Source organism: Chinchilla lanigera, unplaced genomic scaffold (assembly GCF_000276665.1).
Source record: "Chinchilla lanigera isolate Chin_1 unplaced genomic scaffold, ChiLan1.0 scaffold00028, whole genome shotgun sequence".
Classification (NCBI taxonomy): Eukaryota; Metazoa; Chordata; class Mammalia; order Rodentia; family Chinchillidae; genus Chinchilla; species Chinchilla lanigera.
The window spans coordinates 20553501-20564165 of NW_004955429.1; the positions used below are offsets into that span (position 1 = coordinate 20553501).

Below are 10665 nucleotides of genomic sequence, written 5' to 3' on the forward strand. Positions count from 1 at the left end.
GTGATGCTCGGCCCGGCCGCCCGAGGGGCCTCCGAGCTCCAGCCGGCCTGTCGCTTTTAGTCTATGTGCGGACCAGGCCGTCCCCTTCCCGCGGTGCAGCCGAAAAGCCAAGAGACTCCGCATCTGCGCTTGGACCTCGCACGGAGGGCCGGAGTCAGGGGTCCCGGGACCTTCCTGTCCGCCCGTTCTGACTCTGGTCTTCGGAGTAACGCGGGGCTGAGCCAGCTCTCTGCCCGCTCCGAGTAAGGCCAGACGTCCCGGGGCGTTGTGTCTGGGGCTGTATCCAATCCAAGGTGGATCTTTGGCCCGCTAAGGAGAAACTTAAGTTGGTGCGACACCCGTGTCGAGGGGAAGAGGGGGGTATACGCTGGCACCTACACAGGTAGCTCTTGACCGATCCTACCTGGTGCTTCCGTTTCAGTGACTTTATGATACAACCACAAAGTAATTTTTATAGTGTTTCCAATACCCTGGATATTATATCTGAGAATTTTCATAATCAGAGCTTGACCTTTGTATCCATATATTTTTGAGACAGGGTCTTGCTCTGCAGTTCAGGCTGGCCTTGAACTTGCAGGGATCTTCCTGCCTCAGCCTCCCCCAAGTGCTGGGATTATAGGCGTGTGCCACCTCACTCGGCTGCCCTGTTGCTTTGTACTCAGAGCACTGAGCAATCACTGAATCAAGTTTAAAAATGTGCTTGCCCTTTGGAAGTTTCAGCAGCTTCTCTGTGAAACAGCAGCGGCAGTAACCAGCCCTGGTTTCGAAGTTAGCGTGTGCTGCTGTGGTCAGCTCGCTTGCACCTCTCTTGGAGAGCAGTGCAGGGTTGTTCTGCAACCTGTTTACTGTGGGCAGAGAGAGTGGGGAGGACTCTGAGGCAGCAATGATGAACATTTTAAGAACAGAATGGGAGAAGGAAGGAGAGGAACTCCGAGTCAGGAACTGACTCACCTGAATAAAAGCGCAGAGCAGGGGAAGAGGAGTCACTGAAAGGTTGTGAGGTGGGGTGTCTTCGGGGACTGTCGTAGTTACCGCCTCTTGTCGCTGGGACAAAATACCCGACACCCAAGGTTAAAGGAGGAAAGGTTTATTTAGCTCACAGTTTGTGGAGGTTTCAGTCCATAACCAGCTGGCTCCAAGGCAGGGTGGCCAATGGCAGAGGGCAGCTGTTCATGGGGATGGAATTCAACAAAAGCAACAAGAAAGGGGAGGAACAAGCCTCTTTCTGTCCCCTATACCAGTCTACCGGGATTAGGGCTGTGCCAATCCAATCAGTGGACTGATCAGCAATCACCCATCCTTCATCTCAGCACCCTCAATCCCAGCATTGGACCATGAATCCGTCCCACACTCTAGATTCAGCTGCCTCCGAGAAAGCCTCATCGAAAAGTGCATGAGGCTTTGGGGGAACATCTAAACACAAAGTGTAACAGGGACTGGAGGAAGTTGTTGGGGTCTTGAAGGACAAACTAGCCACCCAGGTCCACCAGGCCCTGGGCTTCTGCCTTTAACCTGCACTGACATTTTTTACGGCACACTGGCCAAAGGACAAGCTCCAGAGACGGAAGTAAAACCAATTTGGCAATCATGAGTGTGCCAATATGCTACAGACTTCTTCGTGTGTCTTCCATCTCTATAAAACTAGCCCAGTGTATTGGCCATTGACTTCCCAAGAAGAGATGAGAGTAGGTACACTGCATGTACCGTTTAAAGGGCATAATGGGCCAAGAAAAGTGGCCCATATCTGAAACCACAGCTACTCCAGAGGCTGAGGCAGGAGGATCACAAGTTCAAGTCCACCGTGGGCAATGTGTAGTGAGATCTTGTCTCAAAATAGTAAGGAAGGGCTGGGGATGTAGCTCAGTGGCAGAGTGCTGGTCTAGCAGGTGCAAAGCCCTGCGTTCAATTGCAAATTGCAAAGGGATGGGGGTGGGAAGCTCTCCCTGACCCTATTAGTCACAGCAGTTCGAAGGAGTACTTACGTTCCAGCAAACTGTGGTGTTCATCTAGTAGACTGGCTTTACTTGAAGAGTGCAGGTCGCTGTTTTGGAGCCTATTTCAGACTGATCATTTGAAGAAGCTGCATCAGTAGGCAGATGGAGCCCCGTGGTAGAGCACCTGCTTAGCACGTGGGAGGCCCTGGCTTCCGTCCTCAGTAGCAAAAAACCTTTTATTTTTTTGTTTGATGAAGAAGCTGTGCCCGAGTTGGGAGAGGGAGTCCATGGCCAGGAAAGCGGAGGGAGCCCACGTATAGCAGCGTTTCCCCCGCTGCCTTTCCCAGCCAGACTCCTGTGCTGCCCACAGCAGGGGCTCCCAGGGGCCCGGCTCCGACCATCTGCTGGAAGCGCTACCTCCTTGAGGTGCACAGAAGTAGCAGCCTGTGAGCCTGAACAGCAGGGAGTGCGCTCCCGGGCTGCCTTGGGGCTTTTCCGTGCAGAGGAGCAAACTCTTGACCTGAAAATGCCCTGGGCTGCGCCTCCCTCTCCGAGCCTCGCCCTGCCTGCCTCCCCCAGGGCCTACAGTGGCTTCAGGTCCTGGGCAGCGTCTCCATCCCTGTGGCCACTTCCTGTGGCAAAGCAGGGGCGGAGGGTCCGCAGGCAGCCCTAGTGCGCGTGGGGGTACCTGGTGCTGGGGAGAGGCGGTGGGGTGTGGAAGAGACGGGCGCAGAGTAGTCTCCCCGCCGTGCTTACGCCCTGGGACCGCCGGAGCCTGCCGCAGGCCCTATGGTGATGCCTCTATGGTGACGCCCAGCCCCGGGTGGCGTAGGTCCTGCGTCTGGTCTGACGTTCTTCTTCCTGCCTTTCCCCCAACACCCCCCTGCAGCTGCCTTACCTCAAAGCCAGAGAAGCTCAACGCCGGCGAGTGAAATTGGAGCCACCCCCCCAAGCAGTCCCCACCACACCCTAGCCTGGCAGACCGGGTGAGTCCGCCCTCCGGGTCCTCCACCCGCCTCCTCTTCCAGCTTCTGGACCGGTCAGCCGGGAAGCGTCACCAGCATTCCTGGTGACAGAAGGACTGACGGAAGGACGGATGTGTCCGCAAATGAATGAGAAAGGCCACCACTTTCTCCCTCCCGGGAGAAACCTCGGTGAACTGTCATCACCGTCTGCCCTACTCCTTTTGCCTCCCTGTCCTTTTGGGGGTGAACTTGCTGTGCTGTGTTTGAAGCAGGCGGTGACCCTCGAGGCGTGGGGAAGCGGAAGCGGAGATGGGGCTGTGTTTCTTCGGTCAGAATTCCGGAGTGCGGTCAGTGGAGCTGAGGTGATTCCCAGGCTGACTGGGAATGTCAGAGGGGGAGACGGCGAGCGAAGCTGCTCCTTGTGCTCACACTGCCCGCCTTCTCCCGGTCTTGAGGACCACACCGCAGCTTAACAAAAAGGCTTCTTTCCGGGCCACGCACTTCTTCTTCATCACACCCAGGCAGGGGACCAGGGACCTTGAGATCTTTAAGCAAAAGCTGCCCACAGAAAAATGAAACAGAAAGCCACTTCCTTCTGCGGCTTTAGGTGTAGGCTCGATACTCAGAATCTGCACCCAGTTGGGAAGCCGCAGTCTCGTAGGTCCTGCGGGCCGGGTAGCTGCTTTGTGCTACACGTGCCTCTCCTGCCTCTTGGTCACCACCTCTGAGTGGGTGCTACCTTTAGCAAACCGTTGGTTAGAGGAGCAAGGAGCCCCCGTGTCTGGTGTAATCCTCGGCTTCACATTTTCTGGAGCACCGAGGGGACGTCTGGGAGGAGGTGACAGCTGTCTGTGAGCTGCACCGTGAGAACCCACCACCCAGGTCAGCTCCGTGACTGCACTGAGGCTGCCACACGGCCTTCCGTTCCTGGGTTTCTCTGCGCGTTCACTGCAGGCTCTCTAACCCTTAGTCTGTCGTGGGGCGGCGGGAGCCAGCATTACCGCGTGCTTGCGGTGCACGGAGAGGCTGAGCGCTGCGTCCGGCACCCGCGAGTTCGTCTAATCCTCACTGTCCCCTTGTGAAAAGAATACCTGGATCTTTCGACTTTATAGCTAGCGATCAGAGAACATAACAGCCTTGCCCCGGGTCCCGCCTCTGGAGTCTGTGACCTCAAGCTTTGTCTTTTTCCCCTGTGCCAGTGGCCCTTAAAGTGTGGACCCCGCAGCAGTAGCATGAGGCCAGCAGCGTGGAGTCTTCTCAGAAGTGAAAATTCTCAGTGCCCTGACAGAATCAGAGTCCCCTGACATCCCCCTAAGTGTGGCAGCCACAGAACTCTCCCGTGCTGCCTCTCATTCCTTCTGAATGAAGAGAATCTGTCATCTTGTTGGTGTTCTTGTACCCACTCCTGCTTCTCTTCCTGCCCCCTTGTCTCTACAGCAGTCCGTTCACGTCACACTGCCCACTCCCCCCAGCGCTAGCCTGTGACCAGGCAGCCGTGGCAAGGCAGTGGTCTCCCCCAGATTCATGAAAGAATGACGGATCAAAGAATTACAGCAGCTGACCCGTCTCAGCCCAGTATGACACTTCCGATCTCGAGATTTCTGTATCGTGCCCAGTCTCCCCGATCCAGTACTTGGTTCGGTTATTTGACTGACCATAGGCTCTCTAATTTATAACCTCCCTCACACTTAAAACGGGCCTTGAGATGTGCCTGTTTCACCATCTGTAGCTAGCGAGGACTCGAGACAAATTTAAAACAAAGAGGTATTTGGATCCTTGAAGTAACTTTTAGAAGCTTGAGCTGAACTCTCATCAACACACAAGGTCTCTGCGATAAGAAAATGGGACCGTGGGTACAGAGGGCCAACGCCTGCCTTCCTAATAAAACTAAAGAGGGTGCAGTCACGGGGACCGACGGTTCTTCCTAGCTCGGTTCTGCACTGACACCTGATGTGTAACCATGGGTCTTTGCAGTGTGAATAAGCTACTAATTACGTCTGTGTTGACTCCTCTCTCTAACATGACCTCTCTTCTCTTCCTCTTTTGCTCTCCTTTGTCCAGAGAAGCGACAGAAAACTCACCCATCATGGATGGGTCTGAGTCTCCAACTCACCAAAGTACCGATGCATAGAGGTACCGTAAGGGAACGTTGTGCCCTCCCCGCGCATGCGTCTGTGCTCCCACCCGTGCTGCAGATGTGCTGCCTGTACCCGTGTCATAATTTCTGGGAGGAAACATCTCGGGGCTCTGGAACCCATTAGGTTTATGTCTGATTTCTGGATCTGTGTGGAACTCTGTGTTTTTTCCTATGTTCTTACATCAGATGTTGGATATTCCCGATGCTGCTCCCCACGAAAGTCTCCCAAAGTGTGTGCCAGGCCTTCCCAGCCTCAGTGTGCGTACATAGTTGTAGAAGTTTGTTGCTGGCTTAGTAATCTGTGTCCATGAGAGCAGTGTCACTGTAGTCTAAGTTTTGAAGGGCCAAGGTCACAGTGAGTCCATCCGGAAGCACCCAGATGTCACCGATAATTGCATGACAGCCCCGTGCTGTCCCAGACGCTGCAGAGCCCACTCTGCAGATTGTCTGTAGATCAGCACCAGCACTGCCTGAGAGCCCGTCGTGGTGACTGCCGGGCACCACCCTGGCTGCAGAACCAAGTGCCCACTGAGTTGGCACATCGCTGACACCTGGTCTGATTCCCAGCCCTGGGGACCCTAAAGGCTGACTTACTGATTGCATGGTATTGAAATTAAATGGTGTTTCAGAGGATACCTACAAAGACCAGGACACCATGCACAAGTGGATAAAAAGTTGTAAGTTTATTAGATTTTAAAAAAACACACATTCCATATTACATTCCAGGAACCCCGCTAGAGACCGCAGTTGAAGTTCAAGTCAGTAGTCTGAAAATCTATCGGGGGGGATGGGCATGGGGAATAAGAAACAGCTATGTCTATATTAAGGGCTTTGCGAGTTCAAATCAAAATGCTACCGATTCGGAGATGAGAGGGCTCGCCTCAGAGTCCATGCTCCGTGACCCTGGCCCGGAAGGATTACGGCAGGGGCTGCTACATGGGTGACAGGGAGAGAGGCCACCCACGGGCCCAAGCACAGGTGCAGAAACAAGTGTGGCTGCTTCGGGGACGGCAGTCTTGTTTCACTGTAGAGAAAGAGCCGAACTGCAGCCTGAGGAGTAGGTGATCAGGATCACGAACAGATCGGGAGAGCCGTGAGCACTGTACAGTTCCCAGGCGGGGAGGAGCAAAGCAGGGCCCAGCCTCCGAGAGGAAGCCGGGCGCCTCATCCCCAGGAGGAGAGAGGAGACCCAGGGAGGGCTGCATCGTGAGTGCAACACGTTTTAAATAAAGCAATTGCCCTTTCCTGCCAGTCTGGGGACAGAACCCCCTGCCGAGGGAGCTGGAGGCTAAGGCAGCAGTGATGAGAATTCGGTTGCTCTGAAAGACACTGTTGGGTCCAGTCAGCTTGAAATGATTCTTTTGCATGAGTGCTGAGCAGCAGCACAAGCCCATGTACAAGCCCAGTCCATCGCCCTGGCTTTGTGCCCCTTGCAGCACCAGTCAGTGTCTCGCCAGTTGGTTTAGTAACTTAAATCTTATTTCTCAGTTATTAGCAAGTGGTGGCGAGAGAGAGTTGCTCAGCATTCAGTAAGATAGGAGTTGAGCCATTGGTGAGACACACACTGACGAGTCCATTTATAAAATGTGTAACAGTCGCTTTGCTGCCGTTCCTCCCCCGAGACCTTACACTCACTCCCACCGCACCTGCGTGGGTTGGGTGGGTGTGAGCCCCGGCTCCACTTGCCGTGGTGGTGGGTGTGGCCTGGCCAACTGCCCAGATCAGAGGTGGCTCAGCCAGCACCGAAGGCCAGGTTTGTCTCGGAGAAGTTCAGACCACATTTGTATCCGGAACAAACTTGTGTTTCTAAGAAACTACTTAAATGTGTTGGTATTAGTTGCGTATCAAAACGAGAGCAGCTCAGCAAGCTTGAGCGAATAAGAGCGTGTGGTGGCAAGTGCAGCTGGGAAGGCGAAACCGGGCCAGGCGCCACGGTTCTTTTCCCAGCCACAGCTCTGCTCCCGGCAGCTTCATGCATAAGGGAACCAACACCCTTGCAGTTTCAAAGCCACGGGCCCAAGCCTCACTGTCTCTGAGCAGCGACTGGCTGAGCACCCACTGGCACACCCGGGACCCACGCCCACGTTTGTAGCTGTGAGGGAGGGGCCGTGGCTGGGATCCTGACCCGGGGAGTGCTGTGGTGCCTGCAGGGCCCGCTAGCCGTCTTTCCCTTAGTTTCTCAGGCCCTTGGGCGCGTTGTGAAAGTCCGGTCTGGTCCTGTGCATCGGGATGAAGAGAATGTTTGCAGGCGGATGTGACAGAATCATCCATTCACCACCTAAATACAGAAACACCGTGGCTCGTTCTGTAACTGAGGCCTTTGGGGCTTTCACTTCTGAAGCCACAGTCACGCAGGATTAACCCAGTGTGTTCACAGTGATCCAAGCTCAAGACTCATTAAAATCTACCGGGACCCGCAGATGCCTTGGACTTTGCTAGTTTTCAGGGGTTTGTTCTGTTCTGTTCTGTTCTGTTTTGTTTTAGGCCAGGTGAGAAACATTTACAAAGTCCCTTCATCCATTCATTCCTACGCAAGTCAGCCAGAGAGACAGAAAAGATGAGCATGCCTGACAATTGTCAGTGTGAACTGGCTCGGGAAATTGTTTAAGATATTCTTCACACTCTTTAAATCTGGTTTGAGTTATTTATCTTTAAGTCTTTCGCTAGTACGTGTCCACAGTACATGATGTCTGCATCCCCTGTGTGGAGTGGACTCGTGTATGTAACACTCGCCTTCTTTGCGCTTTGTTGGATCAGGGTCTGTTGCCAGCTGTCATCCCCAGTGGTATCCCTGAGGTTGGCCGTGGAGACCTCAGCTGCAGGGAAGGCATTAGAGGAGCTGGTTTGCGTTAGATGGAGAGGAGCTTTTCCCTCACAGGGATCCCTAGGAATAATCACTGCCTCAGCATACCTATGTGCTCATTTCCTAATCGTTAAGAATTATCCCCATCCAGTCTAAGTGACGGTACCTACTTGAAATACTTTTTTCGTCTTGGAAGCCTTTATTTTCTTGTATGAACTTGCCTATAGATTTTATTTTTTGGCGCTAGGGATGGAACGCAGGACCTTGTGCATGCTAAACACACTCTCTTCCACGGAGCTACCCCCCCACACACTGTATATTTTAAAGAAATGCTTTTTTACAATGCATATACGTAATTTAGAACCATGAGCACTGGGACTCAGTTCAGACTGTCACCTGACTTGCACGTAGGGAAGCCTCACACTTAGAACATTTTTCTGGGATGGGCTGAAAATACACCCATGAAATCTGGCCCCCTCGGGTCTGGAGGAGACAACCCAGTCATTTTCCTGAGGAAAAGCCATCCTGAGGAGCAGAGCCCAGGGCCAGCTGGCTGTGACTGCACCTGGGAGTCACCGGGGAACCTCAAGCACCCGCCAGGCCAACTCCCACGTGTATGGGGTAGAGTCCCGGTGCCAGGTTCCTTGAGGTTCCCTGGTGACTCCAGGACACAGCCAAGCTTGGGCACCACCGCATTAAGAATTAGCTTGCGTTCTCCTCTGTCCCACAGGCCTGGTGCCGGGGTTCCCCTTTGTGTGTGCTCTGGTTTTGTGTGTGCCCTACCGGGCACTGTGGAGTGTCAGCCACGCTCCCTGGCAGGGGGCTTCGGGCCACCAGAGGCCTGTGTCAGGACAGGTGCTCCGCACACAGGCCTTTCTCACTGTCACGTCTCCCTTCTTGGCCCCCACAGGAGCTACAGTGATAGCTGCTTCCTGGATTCCTCCCTCTATCCAGAACTAGCGGATGTCCAGTGGTACGGGCAGGAAAAAGCCAAGCCCGGGACCCTCGTGTGAGCCAGCCCGGCCGGTCTGCCCGCCTCGACGCCATTCTGAGTCACCTCACTGCCTCTCATTTGCCTTACCCAGACGCACTGTCACCTGCACCAGCTTCGGCCCTCAGCACTTTCTTTCTCCTCGTTTCCACATCCCCTTCGCCCTCAAAAACCTGACTGAGGAGACATTCTGGAAGGTTCCGGTCCCACTGTGTGTCCCTTGGCTCTCGTCCACAGAGGGCCAGACAGCAATCCTCAATGGCATGTCGGTGGCTTCTCCCGAGCCAGGAACTGTCAGGGAAGCCGGCCGGCATGGTGTTCCTGAGGACAAGCAGCACAGGCAGAGAACGGGAAGGAAGGCCGACCTGTGCCCCGTCAGCCAGCCAGGCACTTCAAGGAGAGGATGCCTCGCAGGGGCTTCACTGTCCCCCACCCTGGAATATTGCTACGTGAGCCGGCTTGGGGCATGGGAGAGCGAGAAAGGGAGCTCGACACGTCAGTGCTGCATCGGAGGATCCCACTCAGTTCTACGCTGCCAAAGATTAAACAAACAAAAACAAACAAAAAAGAGGCCAGAGGAAGACTTTCTTTCCACAAGGAAATGTCTCTGACATTCTTAACTACTTCTCCACACCAAGCGGAAATAAGTCCACCGTCTGTAAATCGCGTCCTCTCCTGATGCAGCTCCCTGCCAGGCCGCTCCTTCCCCGCCTGAGAGCCTTGAAACCAGCCACCGGGGACAGTGCAGCAGGGAGTCGGCTGGCCCTGCGCACCCAGCATCCCCATCTGCCTGGACGCAAAGGAAAACAGACCCTGGGGAGGAGCCCTGGCCGTGCGGGGAGCTCAGCCCACGCCTGAGACCCTTTGGGGATCCGTAGTAAACACAAGGTGATAATTGCCAAAAGTGGTCTCTCTCATTAAAGCAACCACTAGAAGTGTAACCTATTTTTTTGCACAAGGCATTTCATTTTCTTGTTTCATGGGAAACCGAGGGAAAAGCACATCGCAGTCCATACAAGTGTTTAACTGTTGTGGCTCGTTCTGTGTTCGTTAGCACTGGTGCGACAAAGAGCTCAGACGTAACCTCTCCTGTGTGTCCCTTAGTCAAAGAGCCCAACTGTGCCCTTAGGTAGGGAGATCTTACACATGTCTACTAGCCGGCAGGCAGAGCAGGGCTGAAACACGTCAGCTCTGGAAAGCCCGTACGCCTGCAACAGTGTCAGTCACCGTGGTGTGACTCCCGGGTCTGCAGGTACCCAGAGAGGACAAAAGCACGAAGCGAACCTGTGCGGGAGCTGCTTGTTTACATGTGTCTTGAGCTATGCTTAATACACAACCGAAAGCCATCACTCTTCAAAGCCTCACAAGTACTTTTGTAGTAACAAGTGCACAGTCCGAGTTGGGTCACTGTCGATGGCACGTAGAGGTCTCGTGGCGGTGGCGTGTGGTGCTCCTCGGCCACGTGGGGTGGGGGCGGGGGCCTTCTACTGCTGCAGGGCACGTAGAGGTCTCGTGGCGGTGGCGTGTGGTGCTCCTCGGCCACGTGGGGTGGGGGCGGGGGCCTTCTACTGCTGCAGCTTCCTATTGGAAAGGCATTGACTGCCAGGGACAGGAGCCAGGGTGGAGCGGTTTTGTGGGAAAGCAGAACTAAAGTTAGCTGTGGCGTCACAAGGAAAACCGGTGCTTTTCATGTATGGGTAATGCAAGAGTTATAGTAGACTCCACCAAACCGGGAGGGTTAGAGTGATCACCCAGTCGAGCTCATTAACCCCGCCGCCCGCTCCTGTGTGGCTCAGAAAGCACTGGAAGTCAAGCGGGACCCCTCACAGCAGGCA

The 10665-nt window shown here is 54.4% G+C and overlaps 1 protein-coding gene across 1 annotated transcript; it reads left to right on the plus strand.

Annotated features, from left to right (window-relative positions):
• Positions 1 to 2823: 2823 nt before the first annotated feature.
• On the plus strand, positions 2824 to 9775 carry LOC106148810 (FERM domain-containing protein 4A-like; the record flags this gene model as incomplete). The annotated part of the gene is given in 2 exon segments (XM_013515430.1): positions 2824 to 2920; positions 8750 to 9775. Coding segments are annotated over 2 exon segments (200 nt in total), but the record flags the coding sequence as incomplete, so codon positions are not given.
• Between the last annotated feature and the right edge of the window lie 890 nt (positions 9776 to 10665).